At 42.1% G+C, this 23,283-nt stretch overlaps 1 protein-coding gene across 4 annotated transcripts in view; it reads right to left on the minus strand.

Moving 5' to 3' along the window:
- Positions 1 to 713: 713 nt before the first annotated feature.
- Positions 714 to 23,283, minus strand: part of Top2a (DNA topoisomerase II alpha) — a 29,185-nt gene continuing 6,615 nt past the window's right edge. Inside the window, exons 11-36 of one of the 4 annotated variants that reach the window (XM_087202181.1) lie at positions 22,129 to 22,267; positions 20,257 to 20,414; positions 19,371 to 19,496; positions 19,098 to 19,208; positions 18,401 to 18,506; positions 18,203 to 18,312; positions 17,874 to 17,966; positions 15,532 to 15,646; positions 15,310 to 15,431; positions 13,706 to 13,854; positions 12,057 to 12,288; positions 11,269 to 11,403; positions 10,964 to 11,164; positions 10,529 to 10,724; positions 8,119 to 8,210; positions 7,869 to 8,033; positions 7,669 to 7,752; positions 7,200 to 7,382; positions 6,764 to 6,854; positions 4,332 to 4,484; positions 3,891 to 4,014; positions 3,730 to 3,773; positions 3,250 to 3,372; positions 2,548 to 2,747; positions 1,683 to 1,817; positions 714 to 1,215 (exon numbers count right to left, since the gene is read on the minus strand). In XM_087202181.1, the coding sequence (XP_087058307.1) occupies positions 1,689 to 1,817; positions 2,548 to 2,747; positions 3,250 to 3,372; positions 3,730 to 3,773; positions 3,891 to 4,014; positions 4,332 to 4,484; positions 6,764 to 6,854; positions 7,200 to 7,382; positions 7,669 to 7,752; positions 7,869 to 8,033; positions 8,119 to 8,210; positions 10,529 to 10,724; positions 10,964 to 11,164; positions 11,269 to 11,403; positions 12,057 to 12,288; positions 13,706 to 13,854; positions 15,310 to 15,431; positions 15,532 to 15,646; positions 17,874 to 17,966; positions 18,203 to 18,312; positions 18,401 to 18,506; positions 19,098 to 19,208; positions 19,371 to 19,496; positions 20,257 to 20,414; positions 22,129 to 22,267 (3,381 nt within the window). In that variant the 3' untranslated portion in view covers positions 714 to 1,215; positions 1,683 to 1,688. Of the gene's footprint in view, positions 1,818 to 2,547; positions 2,748 to 3,249; positions 3,373 to 3,729; positions 3,774 to 3,890; positions 4,015 to 4,331; positions 4,485 to 6,763; positions 6,855 to 7,199; positions 7,383 to 7,668; positions 7,753 to 7,868; positions 8,034 to 8,118; positions 8,211 to 10,528; positions 10,725 to 10,963; positions 11,165 to 11,268; positions 11,404 to 12,056; positions 12,289 to 13,705; positions 13,855 to 15,309; positions 15,432 to 15,531; positions 15,647 to 17,873; positions 17,967 to 18,202; positions 18,313 to 18,400; positions 18,507 to 19,097; positions 19,209 to 19,370; positions 19,497 to 20,256; positions 20,415 to 22,128; positions 22,268 to 23,283 lie in introns of all 4 variants that reach the window. The other 3 variants (XM_087202180.1, XM_087202179.1, XM_087202182.1) reach the window with 3 other exon arrangements.

Genomic DNA, 23,283 nt, shown 5'->3' on the forward strand with positions numbered 1-23,283 from the left:
AGCTTCGCCCTAGATCACTGATACAATTTACACACAATAAATGTGCCATTGTGGAGCTCTGATAAAATTACACAGGACCGTCTCCCATCTTTTCTGTCTGCTCACCAGGACTTTCCTGTACAGTTAAATGTTTTGGGAAAACAGGATCTTTCTTTGCAGTGCAGGTTGTCCCTGAACTCACTGTGTAGCCCAGGGTGGTCCAACTCAGTGATCCTCCTGTCCCAGCCTCCTGCATGCTGAGATTAGAGGCATGCAGTGAGCGATTCGGGACACATAGTTTTTGTTCTGGTTATTTTTGTACTGGGAATTGAACCCAGGGCCTTTGCATTGAGTGGTATTCCCATCCCTTCTTTAAAGTTTTGAGACAGGGTGTCACGAAAGTTGCCCAGGTTGGGCTGGAGCTTTTGATCCTCCTGCCTCAGCCTCCCAGAGTGTTGGGACTACAGCCATTCACTCACACCTGATATTTAAATATCATTTAAATATTCTAGACTGCCTGCAGTGGTGGAGCAAGCCTATAATCTGAGCAGTCGGGAGGCTGGGGCAGGACTGCTGTAACTTCGAGGCCAGCCTGGACTACATAGCCAGAGCTTGTCTCAAAGACAACCGAAAAAGAAAAACTATTTCTCGTTCCGCATCCAGTCACAGAGCCCCAGCTCCTGGACTGCCAAAGCCCATCCAGCTTGTCAGAAAATGAACAGTCTGCAAAGGGCTTATTTTATTCATTTATTTTTTTGAAAAGGACTTATTTTAAGATGAGGAAAAGGCTTAGTACAGGTTTAAAAAAGGGGAAGCATTGGGGCCGGGGATTTAGCTCAGTGGTTCCATCGCTTGCTTTGCAAGCGGAAGGACCCCAGTTCGATCCCCAGTACCAAAAAAAAAGGGGAAGCATAAGTTGTGATGTTTAGATCATTTTGTTACAGTATAAAATTTCTGGAAATGAGCTAACTAGAAAGACAAAGTAAGTATTTACAGAAACATCGACGACATCAACAAGGAACACGGAACAGCACAGGTCTTGAGGTTTCCAGGCTGGATTCTGGAGACTTCCAGGAAGGTCGGGCGGTCGCCAGAGCGTGGGTGAGCACAGCGGCTGATTGATGCTGGCCGGGCAGTGGTGGGGCGAGTGGAGTGGTTGGGCACGGGTATAGTTCCTCCCGCCTGCCCACTGTGTGGAGGTCACGTGGACTTAGCCGAGGTGGTTTTCTTCAGCCTCTGATGAATTTAAAAGGATACAAGCAATTTCTCATTGCTTACACAGAAGTTCAGCACATGATAGGCTGAGCGGATAGCATTCGTACAGAACCGTCAAGTCCTATGGGATGGCACACTGCCTGTAAGCCGGGTGCTCCATCTTGTAGTGACAGTAGGAGCGGAGGCAGAGGGACACTTTAAATCAAAGCGCTCGCATAAGTCTGGGAGAGATTAACATTAACATCACCTTTACAGATGAAAGAAAACACAAAAGACAAAGACAAAATGGGAGATAACAGTGCCCAGGTCCCTGTGGGAGCTGGGAGCTGCCCGCTGCCCTCCTCGGTCCTCCCTCGGGCTCCCCTTCCTTCCCTCTGAGGTCCCGTTTAAAATACCTTCCAGCCTGAACCAGAGGAAGGGGACTAAGACCTTAGGGTAACTTTAAAACTAGTCTTGGGCTCAGTAAGACTATTCCGTAAAGCAATCACCGCAGTTTAAAACAGGTCATCATCGTCTGAGTCTTCTAGGTACTTTATAGGCTTCTTTGTGCGCCCGGATTTTGCCCGAGGAGTCACGGAGGAGTCGAGGGCCATCTGGAAGTCATCGCTCTCGGCCTTGGATTTCTAAAGAGAAAAGCCACGTGATTTGTTTTTTGGTACCGGGGATTGAACTCAGGACCTTGCGCTTGCGAGGCAGGCACGCTGCTGGAAGCCAAGTAATTTGCACCACATAAACCCAACAGCGTAATTTCTACCCTGCAATCTGGGCTTTCCCCTTCCACCTAGTAGTAAGAAATAGATGCAAGGGGAAAAAAAAAAAGAAAGAAAGAAATGCAAGGTAGAACTGTCCCAGTGCTTAAGTTGGGTCATAATTAACTTTGTAACAACTAAATAAACTTTGTAATAACTACACAGGAAAAATTAATAGATTAGGAGTTTATTGTATCAAAAATATGTCAAATTATTAGCAAATGCTCACGTGTCTCAAAACATCTACAGTGGGGCTGGGGGGTTTAGCTCAGTGGTTCCGCCGTCTGCCTCACAAGCACAAGGCCCCAGGTTTGATCCCCGGTACCAAAAAAAACCACAACAGCAACAAAAAAACATACACAGCAAGCTGGGCATGGTGGCACACACCTCTGATCCCAGCTCTAGGGAGGGAGAGGCAGGAGGATTGGAAGCTCGAGGACAGACTGGGCAACTTATCGAGACCCAGTCTTAAATTTTAGAAAGGGCTAAGGATGCAGCTCAGTGGTACGGCACCCCAGTTCAACCCTCAGAAGCATCCCACCTCCTCCCAAACCCCCAAACCAGCAACAAAGACGCAACAAAAGGATAAAACGGGGATAAATACCTTGCTTGTGGCTCCTTTAGAAATGATTTTCTCAAAGTTAGAATCCGAATCATCCGAAGTGGATGGCTTCCTTTTGCGTCGATACTTGGTTTTGGCGGGATCGGGCTTTGCAGAGGCCTCAGAATTCAAGGCTGGGTCTTTTTTGGCTCCTTTTGGTGCTGCCCTCTTTTTGGTTCCAGCAGTGGAGGCAGAAGACTGACCTGCAAGTCAGCCCAGGCATCATCATCGTCATTCTCTATACTTTCTCTGTACTGGGGGTTGAACTCAGAACCTTGCGCTTGTGAGGCAGGCGCGATCAGTCATTCTCTGGCTTTCTCCTCACTGTGAACTTTCTTTAGCCACCTGACTGTGGACATCTGACGTAGGAAAAGGATCTGAGAGAGCTGGAAATAGTTACTTCTAGAGAACTGAAGTACTCTTAAGCATTCCGTTTTTAAATTATGTTTTAAGATCGAACATTTGCAACTGCTTATATATATTTTGTAACCCTGTTACAGAAATGAGCTATATGCCTGGCATTCTGAGAAGCATGCTGGCTTTCAGCTTCCTGACTATACTGTTATAAAGATCTAAAAGAAACTGCTTCCATTTGGAAAATGTCTTACTGCGATGTCAGTAGCAAGTTTTCACAGAAAAAGGAATAGGCCTGGGGAAGCCGGTCGGGAACTCCAGCGCTGACCTGAGCCAAAGGTCTAGGGTTACCTTTTGCTGTGGTCTTCTTCATGGTCGCGCTTCTCTCAGGAGGTGGCTTTGTAGCCTCAGGCTGGGCTGGGAGGTCAGCAGGTGGCTCCCTGTCCTCAGCACCTGCAGCCTCCAGGCCGGTTACTTTACGTGGCCAGGAGAGCGGGGAAAGCAGCACATGAGAACCCTCTCACTGCGTGTCCCTGCTGCCCTGCCAGTTACTGTTTAAACACTCTTCCCCAACACTTTAACCACACTCCGACAGCTTTGTTCTAATTTCTGAACTCTTCACAAGAGCCCTTTGTATCTTTAGCATCTCTAGCACCTAGCACGGTACCTGGCTAGTGCTGTGATTACATTTAGTACATTAAGTTGGGAGCCCTAATAAACAACAGCGAGAGTGCTAATGAGAACTCCAGTTCATTTTCAAAGTACTTGGATAATGTGGACCCGAATGCCCCGGTGAAAGCAGACGTCTTACTGTTTCTATTAAATACACACCTGACACGGTGATTTTCTGTGGCTTTGGTTCTCTTTTTGTAAATCTAGAAGAAAAAAACAACAACATCCTGAGAACCAGCTGTTCAGTGTATCAAACAACACAAATCATATTGTCTACTATGAGAAACAAGGCTGACAAAATCCGCCTTAAAGGTGCTTACTTTGGGGGAGTTTTGGCCTTAGGAGGACTAGCATCTGATGGGACAAAATCGTCTTCTTCAGCTTTTTCATCAGAATCTGAGAAATCTTCATCTGAATCCAAATCCATTGTAAATTTGGTTTTTGCTGTTAAAAATATACATGTAGGGCCGGGGATTTAGCTCAATGGTTCCACTGCCTGCCCTGCAAGCGCAAGACCTGAGTTCGATCCCCGGTACAAAAAAAAAATACGTATAAGGAACCAGAGGGCAAGAAAACCACTTAGGCACATACTGATGTAACACTTCACGTGCATGTAAACTTCCATTTAACCCCCTAAAAATGTTTCAGTTTTTCAAACAGTATAATTTACCACTCAGAAACAGTGATTTCCAGGACTAAGCCCCCTCAAGTTCTTGGCCGGCTTACATCAGCCTATCTGGCATGTTCTTCAGCTTCCTTACCTGCAGCTCTCCGTGGCTCTATTTCTCGTGGCGGGACATCAAAATTACTTTCAGTACTACTCATATCTGATTCTGAATCAGACCAGGGGTTTCTCTTCTTTCCTTTTCTGATAGGTTTAAATGGCAAGGTAGTTTGTTTCTTTGCCCGGGCACCTAGAAGGGAGACAGAAATGAATCAATCACTTGTGGACCTCAGACTCAGCTTTCTCCATCCACCACTCGGCCACACTTCCGAGGCTCCCTGAGCACGGAGGCGGTGCCGGGAGCAGGCTGATGAGAGAAATGGACAGGCTGCTCGCTCAGCACAGACACGATGTAAGGCATGTCGTGCATGATGGCTCCTTCCCACGCCCACCGTGGTCACACACGCCCCGCCTCCCACCCCTCATAACTCGGGCAGCTCCGGAACAGCTCCGCGTGGCCCTTTCCAGTCTTGTGGGGAATTTACCTCTGGTTCACCTAGTTCCTGTTCCCTAATCAAATCTAACCAATCTCCCCCACAACGCAGTGCTTACCGACTTTCTGCTGTTTTCCAGTAGAGAACTTCCCCATTGAGGAGACCTCTGTCCTGTGCACACCACACGCTCATGTTTCTTCTCCCAGTCTTACCAACTGTGCAGGTTCTAACCGAGCGCTGTCTTTATAAAGCCTTTGTAATCAGTAGGAGCCCACGCTGACCTCAACCTCTCTGTAGACCCCTACAGTGCCCACCGTGCAGTGCCTGCTTGCCCTCCTTTCTTTCCTCCACTGAGGAGTGAACCTAGGCAGTGCAGACTACACTCGCTACCCCTTGTTTTTGGTAGTGGAGTTCAAACTCAGGACCCTGCGGTTGCCAGGCAGGTGGGGTGCCACTGAGCTAGATCCCCGGCCCCCACCCCCCTTTTTGAGATAGGGTCTTGCTAGCTACCCAGGCCGGGCTCCAACTCATCCTCCCAAATGCTGGGTTCCAAGTGTGCACCACCATACCCAGCTGGTGTCTTTTGTAGAACCCTCCACAGCAACCTCTCGAGGTTTACTAATGCCACACTCTCCCGTTTCTTGTCCCCTCAAAATGCTGGGTACCACGGATGCTCAAAGCGCCGAACTGACTGGTTATGCACCGTACATGACAGATAGCAAGGGTTAGAGGTGCATGTGTGTGGCAGTGTAGGGCCAATATATAATGCTGCAGAGCAGAGCATGGACAAAGTGTTTTCATTACTTTTTAAAAATACTGATATTTTCATTTATTTCATTCATCTTGTTCTTTTTTTTTTTTTTTGGTATCGGGGATCAAACTCAGGTCCTTACGGTTGCACAGCAGGCGGTGAAACCACTGAGCTAAATCCCTGGCCCTTCATTCATCTTGTATATGAGCTGATATATGTGTGTGCCCTGGAGCTGAGCACAAATTATCTGTCAAAAGGAGATCTACGCAAGATGCATAGGCCATAGATCCTACTTAGAGAACAATTAATGGAATGGAAGTGCGAGTCCACAAATAAATCTTTTCATTTAAAAAAAGTTTTTGGTGGTCCTGGGGATGGAGCCCAGGGCTTTTGGCCTGAGCGCCACCCCCAGCCTTCTCCTAGCTTTTCTGTTGAGGCTGGGTCTCTCCAGGTTGCCAGGTTTCACAGGGTGGGGTGCAGCTTGCCATGCTCCACCCCAGCCTTGCAGAGTGCTGGGATTAGAGGTGTGTACCCACAACTGGGAGGAGCCCGTATACCAAAGGCAAAATGGGTGTGGCTATTAATGGCTAGTGTCCTTTGGGGGTGATAGACTGATCTAAAACTCTGACTAGCTAAAATCACTAAAAGTTAATCTTCAAGTAGATGAATTTGGTATGTGACTATCTCAATAAAGATGTGAAAAAGGTAAACACTCAAAAAACCCCCAACAAAACATAATCTACTTTTTTTGTCGTTTTTTTTGGCTTTTGGAGCCAGCATGTCTCACTATGTAGCCCAGGCTGGCCTTGAACGCAGGGCAATCCTACCTCAGCATCTTGTGCTGGGATTATAGGCATGTGCCAGCACGCCTGGCTAAACACATAATCTGTTAGTTAACAGAACTGTCTTTTTGCTTGGCTTACTGAGTGTTACCTATATCCCAGGCATGATGCTGACTGAACTCTAAAGATGTTCTCAAGAAACTTTAGATACTGGGACCTCATAGTTAGCTACAAAGTGAGATCTAATAACTGTTGAGTATCTTCATAGATCCTACCTAAAGAATTCAAGTTGTCAAATCAATGAACTGTCTCATTACAAAATGATCTCTTCTAAAATGAGCCAAATCCCAGGGACATGATAAGGATGGTTAAGTGTAACTCAGATGTGGTCCTCCTCCATGTCACTTATACCAACTCAACAAAACGTGCCATATGTGGAAGTGCTAACAGACACAATTTCCGCTTTGCCTTCTGCCACTATCCTTAAAATGCAATGCAGTACCTGGCTCTCTTTTCTGTTTCTTCTCTAGCCTTTGTTTCAGGCTTTCCAGTTCCACACTGTCCTCCGCAGGGGTTCCTTCAGTATTTTCACTCTAAAACACAGCAAGATGTGAAAACCAAAGCAAACAAAAAGACAGCAAGACACAGAGCTGACATTCTGCCACCTTAGAGTTTAGAGTAACAAACAGTTAAATATACAAATATATACACGCTCAAGGAATGTTTCTTCTTTGGGTTTTGGTTAAGAGCTCGAATAGTGGTACATGTATAACTTTTTTAAAGATAGTTAAACGTTAAAAAATCAGGTGCTTAAGAAAGTTATAGTCAGATATAGGATAAATTCCAAACCATGGGGTTAGAAATTTGATACAACTCATTCAATTCTAAGTGAAAATATGCTTAAAGTATTTACATGTACTGCTTGCCAGAGTATTCACCTTGATTTTCTTCTTAATTTTCTTTTCTGCCTCTGCTTTCATCTCTACCGTCACCCGAGGAATAACCCTTGTTCCTTGTTGAGAAGGCAAAACTTCAGCCATCTGTGCTTTTTTCCCTTTTGGTTTCCCTCCTTTCCCAGGAAGTCCTACTTGTTCATCTTGTTTTTCTTTGGCTTCAACAGCCTACAAAAGGGTTGTAAGAAAGCAAGTTTAGAAGCGAAGGAAAACCTGTACCATCTAAAATGCAACAGCTAAACTGATTTCAGCCTGTTACACCCTAAGACAAATTTGTATAAGCTATTCCACAACCAAGCACATCATCAGTAGTGAAGATGTAATTTTTTTCTTTTTTAGTACTGAGGATCGAACTCGGGTTCTTGCGCTTTCGAGGCAGGCGCCGGAATCACTGAGCTAAATCCCCGGCCCCTCATTGAGAGAACTTTTAACCTGGGCATTACAGAGTGCCTACCTCTAGTTCCTCAACAAAAGCAGCCAAGTCTTCTTTCCACAGATCTGACGGACTCTTTTTCTTCAGTGTGTGCAGCTCTTGCTCCTTTATAGGGTCACCAGAAAGCTGAGTTAGTGGGTGCACAGCAGCGTTTTTACTCACACACAGCTGTTTCCTTTCCCTCTGCAGGAGCAGTATCAGGCCCGTGGCGGACAGCCCACCTTTTCGCTTCGCTGCTTGCACAACTCGTCTTTCTTTTCCTTGGTCAGGTACCAGAGGGGCATGTCAAGGAGGTAGGCGAAGGTCGGCCCGGTATCTGCGGCGGAGTCGCCCTTGGCAGTCTCCTTCTCGCTGTCACTTTCTTCATTGTCTTCTTCATCTGGAACCTAAAGTGCAGAGGAAAATGTCAACTTGACGGGCGATGTGAAATGCAACCCTTGTGGAACCAGCGGGTGCTAAGCCAGACGCTACCTTTTGCTGGGCTTCTTTCCAGGCCTTCACAGGATCTGAATCATATCCCCTCTGAATCAGAACTTTAATTAATTCTTTCTTAGGTTTATTTTCTATTTAAAAGATGTAAACAGAGATAATGGTTTTGAGTAAGATTTCAGGAAATGGATAAGGTTTTACCACATTAAGTCAAAAAACTAAAACTATGAATCAAACTGTTTCTGTTTTGCATTCATTTGTACATTCTGGTTTAGAAAGGAATGTTTTCCCCAAATCAGTAACAGAAGTAAATTACAAGGGGGAAGTCAAATCATAAATGAGGCTGTCATCTAATCATGACTCTTGAAAGAATGAAGGGAATCAAAACCTTTTTTCATATACCTCTACGTCACTTAGGTTCCTGTCTTTTTAATTAATTTTTTTTTTTTTTTGAGACAAGGTCTTGGTATGTAGCCCAGGGGTGGCCTTGAACTTGAAGTCACAGAGATGCTCCTGCCTCAGCCTCCCAAGTGCTGGGATTACAGGTCTGAAGCACCATGCCCAGCTCCAGCTTGTTGTAACACTTGATTGGGCCAGTTTTCTGTTCCACCCACCCAAAGATTGACACTCTCTTAATCATGGTCCTCCATGATACATTAATTCCCTCTTTTGGCATTATCTCTGTTTTAGTGCTCAGGACAGTTAACTTACTACACTTTGAGGCCCAGTGAGAGTCACTCGCTATCTGGAGCTTTGTACCACCTGTTATGGCTGAGATCTAAAATGTCTCCCAAATTTTTCATGTGTTCACAGGTGGGGCTTTTAGGGGTAAGTGGGTCATGGTGGTGCCATGCTCATGAGTGGGATTAATTCACTGAGGAGTTGGGGTGTTGAGGAGACAGGGCCTGGTTGGGGTGGTCCCTGGATGTGCTGGGAAGGGTGCATCCTCGTCCTGGCTCCTCCCACCTTCCTCTGCCTCCTGGGTGAGCAGCTGTCCTGTGCTGTGCCCTCTGGCTGTGCCTTTCCTGCCTTACAGCCAGCTGACCATGGACAGAACCCTCGAAACCGTGAACCCAATAAACCTCTCCTCCTTTAAGTTGTGGGTGTCAGGGATTTTTGTCACAGTGATGGGAAAGTGACTAATACACGACCTTTCTTCAATTAACTTAAATTTGATCACATATTTAGACCCTGATATTTGCTCTTCAAGAAGACTCCACAGTCCCTAGAATTTCCTAATGCCAGCCAAGGAGAAGTCCCTTTTTCCTTCAGGTCATGTCCAGTACCATGCATTTTAGGTTTGCCTTAAGCAGTATCTTTGAAATAAGAAGGCTGATATGCTGGCGCTAGTTCTGTAACTATGTATCCAAACAGACATGTAATTATCAAGCTAAACATTTTTGTGTGCCATCAGAAACTATGCCTTTGCTCACTAGGGTTACTGTGTTTTGGGGTTTGCTACTATAACTCATTAAAACTAGCTGCCTTTCCCAGCCCAGCTCTGTCCTTTCTCTTCTTTTTCTGACAAGGTCTTGCTATGGCGCCCAGGCTGGCCTCAAACTTCTGAGGTGCTGGGATTATAGGCATGTACCACCACACTGGCTCTGAGCTATTTCTTTTAACCTTCCTTGTATGCCAGCTTGTCAAAACTCTTCTTCCTGGTCACTTAACCCCTCACTTACTTCTTATAGATTTCTTAAAAAAAGAATCTTTAAGACTTGATTTTTTTGGGTGGGGCATTTAGCTCAGTGGTTCCACTGCCTGCCTCGCAAGTGGAAGGTCCCGAGTACAATTCCCATTACCAAAATGACTTTACTTTTTCAGTTTTGGGTGCCATTTACTTATCAAGTCTCTTATAATCCCCCTTCCTGCCTTTTCTTCTTCTTTTGTTTTGGTACCGGGGATCGAACTTGGGACCTTGTGCTTGCAAAGCAGGCAGCGGAGCCACTGAGCTAAATCCCCAGCCCTTGCCTTTTCTTCTTTGTCAGCTGGGATCTTCTCTTGTGATAAACCAGTTTACATAGTCTTCTAGCTCTATTTTCTTCCTGTCTAAATAGCAAGTAAATCTTTGTTTTCCTTTAGCATCGAGCCTTGAATTCAGGACCTTGTGGTTCTGAGGCAGGTGCAGTGCCACTGAGCTACATTCCCAGCCGTAAACTTTGATGCTCGGTCTGGGAGATGGGGATGTAACTTAGGGGCAGACTGCATGCTTAGCCTGTGCAAGGCTCTGGGTTTGGTCTCCAGCACAAGAAAAAAACTACTCAATCTAGGAGAAGCTCACTTTCAAAGTGTAAATTCCTAATCAAATATTTTAAAGAAATTCTTGCCTCAGCAACCAGGTGAGCTACATGGGATTCTGCCCTCCCTCCCACCATCACTCTCAGCAGCAATGTTTAATGAAAGATTAGCATAACTACATTTTTAGTAGAGAGGATTATTACAAAAACATTACCAATGATTATTTTGCCATCTATTTTCTCTAAGATAAAGCGAGCTTGATTGTTCAGTTTAGCAGATTCTGCACCAAGCATTCCTAGGAGCCATTCTTTTCTTAATCCATAATATTTGAGCCTGAGTTCAAAGAAGTCTCTTAGGATGTCCAACGCTGTGTCATATTTCTTTAAGCAGCCTACATGGTCAAAAAGCACCTGGGAAAGGAGAAGAAGGTTAGAGCTATGAGCCAATAAATTCAGTAAAATTTATAAAAATAGCAGAAGATATCTTTAAAAATTGATATTAATCTTCAATACAAGCTGAAGTACACATCTTTCACACAATAAGACATACCATAGGGGCCGGGGATTTAGCTCAGTGGTTCTATTGCCTGCTTTGAAAGCTCAAGGTCCTGAGTTCGATCCCCAGTACCAAAAAAAAAAAAAAGACATACCATAGAGTTGCAGGTGAGACTTGTTTGGAGTTTGAAGACTTTGTGCAGTCCGGCTCGCTCTGCCTCTGCCAGTTTTTCTTCAGTCATCTTCACAACAAACTTGACAGTGGTATCTGTGTGGTATTCCCTATAGTCTGTTATGAGAGGCGGTGTCTTCTCAGTGCCATTCAGCATGGGTTCTAGAACCTGCTCTTTATACGTCTAAAGAAACAAACAATCCTTTTGTAAGGAGTCTCCTCAATGACCAAGAGCAATAGTGCAAAAAGTCTGCCAACCACAAAATCAAGAAAGCCACAGTTACTTACCTGGGTCCATGTTCTGATGGGAAGCTCTGAGATTTCAATGGTTGTAGAATTCAGAATAGCTACTTCACCATTAATCACATACTGATTTGGAGCCAGCTCTTCAATAGTACCTCTGAAGTTCTTGTAACTTGGAAGCTAAATTGGTTTTCAAAAAAATAATGTTTTGTAAATATGATGCTAACGACAGAAATCACAAGGTGTTTTCATGGCTTACACTCACAGGTGGGCTTTTGGAGGTGTCTGGATCACGGGTGTGTGATAACTGGATCATTCCATGGATTGGTTTAGCATAGTTGTGGGTGAGGGGGTTACTGAAGAGGAAGCCCCACCGTGGGTGTGGGTGGCACCAACCAATAGGCTTGTAGCCTGGATGGAATGAAAAGGGAAAGGAAGGTTTGCTGCTTGCTGCCAGATTGTTTCTCCTTTACCAAGCCCCACTGCCATGGCGCACTACTTTGGAGCAGCTGAGTATGGACTGAAACCTCTACAAACTGTGAGTCAAAATAAACTTCTCCTCCTTTATCGTGTGGGTGTCAGGTATTTTGTCTCAGCAACAGGGAAGTAAGACAGTGTTCAACAATACAACTAACAGGGCTGGGGATTTAGCTCAGTGGTTCCACCACCTGCTTTGCAAGCGCAAGGACCTGAGTTCAATATCCGGTACCAAAAAAACAAAAACAATACAACTAACAATAAAGGGTGAAATAAATTTTCATCCTCTTTAGTCATATAGTCCAATCAACTGAATCCAGAGGAAAAATAAGGTTCCTAATACACATAATAGTTACCATCGGCAAAGGTTCTTCTCCATCCATTAAACGCCTGATGTTATTCACAACTTCGCGAACATCAAAGTTGGGGATTTTGCAGGACCACCCAGTGCCAATCCCTTCAGCACCATTCACCAGCACCATGGGGATGATAGGGATGTACCATTCAGGCTCCACACGTTGGTTGTCATCGTATAAGAACTTCAATGTATGATCATCTTTTGGTGGAAATAACAACCGAGCCAAAGGGCTAAAGAAAACAATCAAAGGATATTATTTTACAAAATTTTATGGAACATACATTTTGTTAAGTGGTGGGGTAAATACTTAGCCTTAGAAGAAAACTAGAGTAGGTATGAGCAGCGTGTGTCAGTAGCCCTGGCTACTCAAGAGGTAGGAGGATTGCTTGAGCCCAGGAATCTTGAGGACAGCCTGGGCAACACACTGAGGCCCTGTCTCTTAAAAAAAAAAAAAAAAATGTGCTAAGAAAAATCAAAGCCTTTCTGATAGGATTATATTTGAGCAGAGAAAGAAAAAAAAACCTGGCGAAAAGAGCCATGTGGATAACAAAGTGTTGCAGACAGACTGGAGGGGAATGTGCCTGGCACATTTGAGCGAAGGCTGAGGCAGCAGAGCTGGAGTAGCGATGGCATGAAAAGGAACCCGAAGATATTTGGAGTGGGGGTACAGATCGTGTAAGGCCTGGTTAGCTAAGCTCACTCTGAATGAGCAGGTGGAAGGTTCTGAACCAGAATGACCTACTTTTGAAAAATTGATTGGCTGCTATGAGAAAGGACAGTAGATTATATGATAGTCATTTACATGAGAGGGGGCAGCTTAGTTTTCCCAATGCAGAGCCCATAGGATTTGCTAATGAATTGGGTGGAAGTGGTAAGAAAAGGAGCCAAGAGCAACTCCAAAAGTTTTAGTCTGAGTGAACAGAATGGTAGAATTCCATTACAAAGGCAAGGAAGGAGTTGGTTTTGGACTTGTGTCTGAGGAACTTATTAGATAGCCAAGTGGGAGATGTTGAAAAGGTTAGTCACACACTAAGGGCTGTCAGAGTTCTGACGAGAAGTCAGGAATGGAATTGTTTTTTTGGTGGTGGTAACGCAGACTGAACCAAGGGCCTTGGCACTGAGCCACATCTCCAGCCCTTTTAAAACTTTTAATTTTGAGATAGGGTCTTGCTATTTTGCTAAATTGCCCAGGTTGGGCTTGAACTTCAGACTGCTGGGATTGCAGGTGTGCAAATGCCATGCCAAGTGATAATTCTTTGTTGTGAGAAGCTGACCTGTATCCTGTAGGGTGTTTATAGCAGCAGCCCTGGCCTCTGTTCACTAGATCCCAATATTCTCTAATACATTTAATTTTTAAAAGTTTTGGTTTCACATTGCTTCAACATTGGAAACAGGCTGGGTGTGGTGGTGCATGCCTCTCATCCCAGCACTCAGGAGGCTGAGGCAGGAGGATTGCTGCATGTTCGAGGCCAGCCTGGACTACATAGGGAGTTCAAGGCCAGCCTGAACTGCGCAAGACTCTGTCTCAAAAAGCCAAAAAGATGCCTCGCAAGCTAAAGATCCTGAGTTTGATCCCTGGTACCAAAAAAAGAAAAAAGAAAAAAACATTGGCAATAGCAAGTGACTAGAAATGGAAAGCACACTCACCTGAGCATGGTGAAGATGTATCGAGGACTAGCAGAATCCTTGCCACCATGCAGCCTGGTACCAAACTGACCAATGGGCTGCAAGAGGTTCAGATTATTGCTACCCACAAAGTTCTGAGCCAAATTGATGATGGTCATCATTAGTGACATCTGCAAGGAGAAAGATTCATTACCCTAGATAATGTATATCCATCATGATGACTAAGCACAAACATTATGAGGTTCAGACATTTATACTTTCTTTTCCCATGTAAATGGATGGTGGAAGTGGCCCAAGTTCAGGGCTTTTGCCTTCCATTAATTTCTATCAAATTTGACTTAACTTTGAAGGGAAAGTTCCTGTCCTTCCCTCAGGAAAATGAAATGTTTCCACGTCTATCATAAGATGAAGTTCATTTCTGTTCTAGCATGCAGATATCTATTCACTCTACAGTATGTGTTGGGCCTCTGGCTAAACTGTGATTATGCCTTGAAGGCAGGGAACACATTTTACATGGACTTTTTATATACCTGGTCTGTCTAGAAGGTTACATCCCAGATTGGTGGATGGATGGTACAAGGCAGGCATTTAACATATGTAAGTTGGGTAAATACTTCGAGTTCTCACTGTATAGTGATTTAAAGCTGTAAATAGCACAACCATTACATTTAAATTTTCTAGGAACTTGCAAATAATGTTTTTGTTTTGCTGTGGTACTGGGGACTGAACTGAAGGCCTTCACATTGAGCTATATCCCCAGCTCTTTTATTTTTCATTTTGAGGGAGGTTCTTGCTAAGTCGTGAAGTTGCCCAGGCTGGACTCTAATTTAGGATTCTCCTGACTCAGTCTCCCAGAGTGCTGGGATTAGAGGCGTATGCCACCACACTTGGCTGGCACTGTAGTTTTTAAAAATGGTTATTAGGGGCTGGAAATTTAGTTCAGTGGTGCCACCACCGGCCTCGCAAGTGCAAGGTCCTGAGTTCGATCCCTGGTACCAAATAAAAAATAAAAATGGTTATTAGTGAAAGTGAACAATTCAGGATGTATCCTCCTAGGCATTTTGCATTCAATATTCTTCTGCCTTTTTCCCCATCTGGCAACAGACTACGCACAGTCTTCAATGTTAGTGCATTTTATTTGTGTCACTGATTCCATACACATATACAATACAACTTATAGCAAATAAACATCACTAAATATGACTATAGACCCAAATGTGAGTATGCTTGTAGGAATATTTTTTCTAAAACTGTAAGTGTTAGGGCTGGAGATTTAGCTCAGTGGTTCCGCTGCCTGCCTCGAAAGCACAAGGCCCCAAGTTCGATCCCCAGTACCAAAAAAAAAAAAAAAACAGGCACACTTTTATAGTTTGATATAGTTTACCAAATTGTTCTCTACTTAGCTTTTGCTTACTCCACTTGTACTACTACAACTTATACTCGCACCTAATGTGTCTGGATAATGTCTTGCAGTTATTATTATTATTATTTTTTCAAAGTAGGAAGATATTTATTGATAGGAAAGCTCCCGAGGGGCAGGAGGGCCAGGAGGGCCGGGAGTGGGCGGCCCTGTCTTGGGTTATTCTGCTGCAGCGCTTCCTGGACACACCCTAGACTGTGCTCACCTCACCGTGATGGTAAGAAGACATTTCCGCCACTGACCCAGCCAGCTGGGCGACCTTCACCTCTCGCTTGTCATTCCGCTTGAAGCAAGTAAACAAAACTTTTCTCTGACCTGGTTTCAAACCTTTCAAATTGAAAGAAGGGAAAACATTAGCACTTTTAATTTAACTGTTTCTGAGCACCAATTTCCATTTCCTAAAACAGAACATCAAACTGGAACTCACCATCCACCATAGATGGGATAGATCTCTCATTGTCAGAATTTGAGAACAGGATAAGCTCCTTGTTTATGAAGTCATTATATGTCAGGTAAGTGGTAGTTTGCCCATACAAATAATCCTGAGGGACCCAAACAAACTGCTTAGAACTATCATTTCTTTTTTAAAAATTTTACTTTATGAAAAAATAAATGAAATTTCCTAACGAAATAGTAAGAGGAAAACAACAGTTAATACACTGTGTCATTATCTTCAAAGCAGTTACTTAGTACAGACAGACAAAAACAGATTCTCTTACAGAGAAGAAACAGATAATAGCACAAGACATTCTTTGTTCTTTAAATTTTTTTTTTGTTTTTTTGAGACAGAGTCTCCCTGTGTAGTTCAGGCTGGCCTTGAACTCACCATGTGGCCCATGCTGGCCTCAAACTCACAGTGATCCCCTTGCCTCAGCCTCCCAAGTGCTGGGATTATAGGCATGTGCCACCACACCCAGCAAAATTTTCTTTTCAGTAAATATAACTATTATTTCTATGATTCTTACTTTCCCCCAAAATATAATTAAGCAGAAGTACTTTATGTTTTAAAGACAAAGCAGGGCTGGGGATTTAGCTCAGTGGTTTTGCCCTCTGCTACGTAAGTGCAAGGATCCGAGTTCCATCCCCGGTAACAAAAAGTAAATAAATACATACATACATACATACATACATACATACATACATACGTACATAAAGACAAAGCAAACTTAATTGCTGCACAGTTAGAAAAACAGTGCATTGCCTTTATAATTTTTTTTCAGGCCCAATACACTTGAGCAGTCCAAATAAAAATATTTATAAATAGTCATGAATCATTTAATGAAGGGGACACATTCTGATAAATGCACTATTAGGTAACTTTGTCATGTGAACATCATAATGTGAACTCATACATGCCTGGTGTATTTACACAGGCTTAAATGCATATGTACACACACACTCCTATGTTATTTATTTTTATTTATTTATTTTTTTGGTACCGGGGATCAAACTTGGGACCTTGCGCTTGCAAGGCAGGCGCCGGAACCACTGAGCTAAATCCCCGGCCCTCCTATGTTATTTATTAATACTTATTTGTATGTTTTTGAGACAGGGTCTCACTGTGTAATTCTGGCTGGCCTTGAACTCACTATGTAGCCCAGCCTGGCCTGGAACTCATGGCGATCCTCCTGCCTCAGCCTCCCATGTGCTGGGATTACAGGTGTGCACCACCATGCCCAGTATATTTTAAATGTTACAACTTTACTGCTTCTAGGCCCATGATAAAAAAATCAACATGACATTAAGTCAAGCACAAAAGAAAAGGATGTCATCAAGAGACTTGGTAAATATTAGATGTAGGTGGCTACCACTAGCATAGAAATGCAATGTTTTACAATAAATTTTTTTGGGGGGGTACCGGGGACTGAACTAGGGACCTTGTGCTTGCGAGGCAGGCAGAGGCACCACTAAGTTAAATCCCCGGTCCTACAATAAATTTAAAACAATTTAAAATAATGCTAATGTGCACTATAAGGCACAGTGGCACAAGCTTGTAATTCCAACACTAAGGGAGGCTGAAGCAGGAGGATTAAGGTTCGAGTCCCTCCTGGGAAACTTAAGAGACCTTATGTCAAAAAAAAAAAAAAAAAAAAAATACAATAAAAGCTGGGGATGTAGTTCAGTGGTAGGGTGTCACTGGCACTGGGTTCAATCCCCCAGTACTGAAAAAAAAAAAAAAAGGTGAAAAAAGCAAATATATATAAAGTAACCAGAAAAAACCAAAACCAAAACCCAGTAAGCACTATTCATTCTCACCAAGTATATTATATATCATTACCAACTATACTAAACATAGAATTGTTTGCGCCATACTTTTACAAGACTGAAGTACAGTTGCTTTGATTACACCAGCATCACCAGAAATACATGAGTAACCCTTGCCCTGACTTTATGCTATGTTAGTAGGTGATTTTTCGGCTTCATTGTAACTTTAGGGGAACATAGTTGTATATGTGATCCAGTGTTGATGATAACACAATTATAGGGTGTCTGGCTAGTTTTTTTTTTGGTACCAGGGATTGAACTCGGGTCCTTACACTTGCAGGGCAGGTGGCAGAACCAAGATTCTTTTTTTGATACTGGACATTGAACCCACAGACTTGTGCATGCTAGCCAAAAGCTCTACCACTGGGCTATATTCCCCAGCCCTAAAATTATTTATTACATTAAATTTCTTACTGAAGTCCTATTCAGTAAATTTAATTTGCTACAATATAAATCCTATGTTGATCAAATACACATTTTGTGGGAAAGATTTAAAATTTTTACCTCAGGAAGGCCAAGTAACTTCCGTTGTCTTCTATCTTCCATGAAATGAGTTAACCAATCCTTTCGATCATCTATCTGCTTTTTGCTAAAGGCCTAGAAATTAGAAGATGAAAAAGATGTCACCAGTACTAATAGGTTCCAAAATATTTTTTCTATCAAAAACAACAGAAATCTTCTTTCCTAAACTATCTGGTTCTTTTCTGTGACATGCTTACTAGAAACATTCTACTTGATAAAACACAGGTAAAAATGTAAATGTTTCAACTGATTAGATAAAGTAGTGATTTCAAAAATGAGGAATGTATATATAAAATACAACTCAAACTTACTAGGCTAATCGCAGCATCATCCTCAGGCCCAGAATATTTAAATTGGATACGATGTCTTTTCATATCTGCGAAGTACTCCTTAGCTTCCTTTGATGTGCTGGTGCCCAAACCTACCAAGCCAAAATACCAAGTAACCCCACGTAGCCTTGTACAATGATATATAAAACTGAGAACTTCCATATGGGTTTCATTACAAACCTTTGTAATACTTGACTTTCCATTTTTTATGATTTGGGGTAGAACTCTTCCATTCTTCAAATTCAGGAAGGCTGTAGAATGCCATTTCCTGCTTATTTTTAGACACCTGTGGTAAAGAACATAGTTGTAGCTTTCACATTGGGTGTTCCCTGCATACAGTCACATGTTATGGGGTTATATTTATATGAAGGCAGGTCAAGCCTGAAGGTGGTCCTTCGCCTAATCCCTGTTCCCTTTCTCTCCATAGATTAGAGTCTAAGATGGTAAATCCTGGATGGCACAGCCCCAGGAGACAGTTACAGTATGGGTCCTTGTTCCTTTTCTGTGCATGCCCCAATCATGAGACAATCATGTTCAGCCTAGGCCACGTGGCCACATGGCACTAGTTACCCTACCTTCCCACACTAGAAATAAAGCACGCACTGGATGCCAGGCAGCCATTAGCTCATCAGGCTATGGTCCCACCTGGTCCCAGCTATCAAGAATAATCTTGGGCTCTTTGTTGTCTTTTCTTCATCTCCCACCACTCTCCCCAGCTTCGGACCCTACCCTGTGAGGGTCGCAGCAGTGAAGAAGGGTCTTGGAATATTTATTTTATTTCTTTTAATTTTTTAAATTTTTTGGTACTGGGGATCAAACTCGGGACCTTGCGATGCGAGGTGGAATATTTATTTTTGCATCTTATAAATTGGCATACCTTTACAATGGGAGTGATGAATTCCTCCAGAAAACGATGTCGTAGAAGAGAGGGCCAGTTGTGATGGATAAAATTAATCAACAAGCCTTTGATATGGGAACCATCTTGGTCCTAAAAAATATTGGAAAAGTCAAAGTACAAAAGAATTGTTAGGACTCTTATTAAAGAGTTACGATTGAATTTCATAAATTTTTTTTAAAATAGGGGAACTAAAAAAAAAAAAAAAGACATGCTTAATTTAGTTCAATAGTCTAATTTCCTAACAAATCTGACCTGATCAGTCATAATCATTATCTTCCCATAACGAAGAGTCTTCAAAGAATCTTCATCTTCATAGTTTTTCTTGTATTGAAGACCCACAATCTTGATGATGTTATTAATTTCAGCATTTTCCATGATCTGAAATGAACACATATGAAAAAAGAGTAATGTTTTGTCTATAAATGTGGAGAATAAAGAATAACAATATACATTGGTTGGGGTTTCCTGAACTCTAGTACTGTGAATGATTAGACTGTCATTTTTTTTTTCTTTTTTTGTGGTTCTGGGGATTGAACACAGGTTCTATTAAGCTACAACCCCAGCCCTTTTACAAATTTATTTTAAGGGCCAGGGATTTAGCTCAGTGGTTCCGGCCCCTGCCTCCCAAGTGCAAGGTCCCAAGTTCGATCCCCGGTACCAAAATAAATAAATAAATAAATAAACAAATTTATTTTAAGATAAAATCTTGTAAAATTGCCCAGGCTGTATTTGAACTTATGACCTTCCTGTTTTAGCCTCCTGAATAGCTGGCATTACAGGAATATACTACCATGCCTGTCAGTCTGCATTTTAATAAGACTGAAAGGTCTGTTAACATATGCCAGGGCCGGGGATTCAGCTCAGTGGTTTCGCTGCCTGCTGCGCAAGCAAAAGGACCCGAGTTCGATCCCCAGTACCAACAACAACAACAACAACAAAAAACATATGCCAGAAGTGGACACATTTAAAAACATTATTTATTTTTGTGGTGCTCAGGATCAAATTCACACATGTTCAGGACACCCAATTTCTTAAAATACCAACAACCTCTCTAAGATATATTTCACAATACCCAAAGAGGAAATGAAATACAAGCATGAATCTAGACTTAGATTCCAGACTGAGTTTTAAGTTCTACCTGTTTATGAGAAGCTTCTCGGACATTGAGTATTTTTCCTCTAAGAGGGAAAACCCCATATCTGTCTCTCCCAACCACACCAAGGCCTGAAACAGCCAAAGTTTTGGCTGAGTCCCCCTCAGTCAGAATAAGTGTACACTCAGTGGAGTTCCGGCTTCCTGAAATAAAAACACACTAATTAATTATAGCACATTTAGTTCAACCTCAAATATACTAATTTAGACAATACTGTTAATAGCCTTGAGATAAAACATAATTTAGGAATAAAACACAGCCAATTAGATACATGCTTTAAAGTTCATAGTAAAGAGAAAACTACAGTAGTTTTCCCTTATTCATGGCTCTACTTTCCATTTCATGGTCCAAAAATGTTATAAATGGAAAATTCCAGAAATAAACAATTCCTAATTTTTAAATTATGTAATGATCTGAGTAGTCTGATGAAAGCTCACAAGGTCCCACCTGGGTCAGGAATCATTGCTTTGTTCACTGTGTCCACACTGTGTGCCGTCTGTTAGTCATTTAGTAGCTGTCGGGGTTATCAGATTGACTATTATCATCCCAGTGCTTGTGTTCAAATAACCTTTATGTAGCAGCCAAACACTGTATATTACAACGCCTTACCGTTTACCTCACTGCATAAGCACTGTTAATACCTCACATCATAACAAGGGTGAGTATGGTATGACACATGCAGTTTGATCAAAATATATAGTGAATATACAAATTAAAAATTATTACAGTAAAAGATACATTGCCATTAATTCCTTTCAAAATACTCCCCCGCACATCAAACACACTTATTGCATCATTCTTGCTATTTTCTGAAGCAGATCTGGAAGTCTTTCCTGTCTTTTGGATCAAAACAGAGAATGCTGCTGTTGAGTGTCATCCAACAGAAAGGCTGCCTCATAGGAACATGAGGCTGTGTTCTTATCCACCTTATTTGTTGGATCTGGCACCATGCTACTTCTGGCTCTTCTCCAAAGTCAACATGACTATGAAAGCTAACCATTTTGAACTGATTCAGGACATCAAGGCAGCCATGACACCACAACTAAGGACATTCCCAAAAGAGGACTTCCAGAACTGCTTCAGAAAATGACAAGAACCCAGTGTGGTGGCGTGTGTCCGTGTTGCCAGGACTTGAGAGGCTGAGGCAGGACTATTGCCATGAGTATAAAGTATAATGCTGGCCTGGGCTATACAGTCAGTTCAAGGCCAGCCAGAACTACAAAGTAAGACCCTGCCCCACCTGTTGCCAAAAAGAAAAGGAAAATAGCAAGAATGATGGGATAAGAATTTTTGAAGCAAGAGGGAGTATTTTGAAGGGTATTAAGGCAGTGTGTCTTATATGACTCTTCTTACAATATCTTGTTAGAATTGTTCTATTTTATTAGTTACTGTTATTAATCTCTCACTGTGCTTTTATCACAGGTATGTATGTCTAGGAAGAACATAGTATCATAGAGTTGGTAGTATTCAGTGTCAGGTATCTGCTGGGAGTTTTACAATTATATTCCCTGAAGACAGGGGAAGAATGCTGTATCAGTTTCTTAGATTAATTTCTCACCACAATACTTAACTATTGCTACATACTCACTTGATCAGATTATATTGAAAATATTCTTTTAGGTAATAGATCACTCTATATAAATATTCTTACTTTATGTCCCCAAATAATTATTTCAACATTATTTGTAATGGCCCCAAATTGAAAGTGACTTAAATATTTAACAAGAGATAATTGATTTTTTTAAATAAACTTAATATATTGAATATTAAATCTCAAGGGAAAAATACCATGGTATGCTCTAATGAAGAAAACTGAAGCACAAAATTTAAAGTCTGGAAACATTATTAAATATGTACCTGCATCATTGGCATCATCAAGTTTGGGAATTCCCTTGATTCTGTTATGTTTTACAGCTGAACACTTCTTGTTTAACTGAACTTGCGCCTTAAATTTCACCCAGTTCAGTATGCTTTCTACAATACCACAGCCAATTGCCTGGAAACAAGATTCATATTAGGGAAAAAGGATTCTGTCAGAAATCCAGATTAGAAATGAGCCCCCAGGAAAATAAAAACAATTCAAAGATTAAAAAAGAGACGGAACAATAATTTCTGACTAAAGAGCGATACAGTAATTTCTGGATCTTCCTGCCTTCTCACAAGTAAGGCAGCTGGTTGCTTTTGGTTCATTCAACAAACGTATATTATTTCCTTACACTGTGCTAGGCACTGAGTCACTTGTTAGAGAAACAGTAGCTGAAAATTAGACAAGGTCCTTGTCTTCAAAGAGTTTAAGGTATAACTTGGAAGGCAGAAATAAGATAAAAAATGAGAGTACGGTGAGAGTCATGATGAAATGATAACAACATGGGTTCAATGTTAAGTTGGAACCAGTTTAGCTAAGGAGATGGGTAGACAGTAAAGGTTTTCCTAAGGAAATGGAATTCAGACTTTTCCTGAGTGGAAGTCACTGAAAGATTTCAAGAGACTGGAGACAAAAATGTGTGCTTTGGGCCAGGGATTTAGCTCAGTGGCACCGCGACTGCCTTGCAAAGTACGAGGTCCTGAATTCAATCCCTGGTACCAAAAAAAAGAAAAAGAAAAATGTGTGCTTTATAACACAAAAACGTTGCACAAGATCATTGCAAAGAAAGGACTGGTACAACGCGAAGGCTGAGAACCTATTACGGTAATCCAGAAAAGAGGTCGTGGTGGGAGGCTACAGAGGCACCCAAGAGGTGACCCTTATGCTAGAGAAAAGACTCCCACACCTTTATTGTTTATATAATCCAGTGGCTGGTTGGGTTTTTTTTACTAAGACAGAAAATATTTTAACTTATTGGGATTGTGGATAGGTGCTATGGAGGTAACTAATTCAGTTTGTATGTACTTAGAAAATATAGGCATATTGGCGGTAAGAAAGCCTCTGGGTAAGATTAGAAGTAAAAAGCTATTGTTTTACTTCATTTTCAGATTGGGAAAACGTGCAGGATAGTGTGAGAGGAGATCTAT

This window comes from Heterocephalus glaber, unplaced genomic scaffold (genome assembly GCF_053883595.1).
Source record: "Heterocephalus glaber isolate CG9 unplaced genomic scaffold, H.glaber_assembly_v1.0 deba00001773, whole genome shotgun sequence".
Taxonomy (NCBI): domain Eukaryota; kingdom Metazoa; phylum Chordata; class Mammalia; order Rodentia; family Bathyergidae; genus Heterocephalus; species Heterocephalus glaber.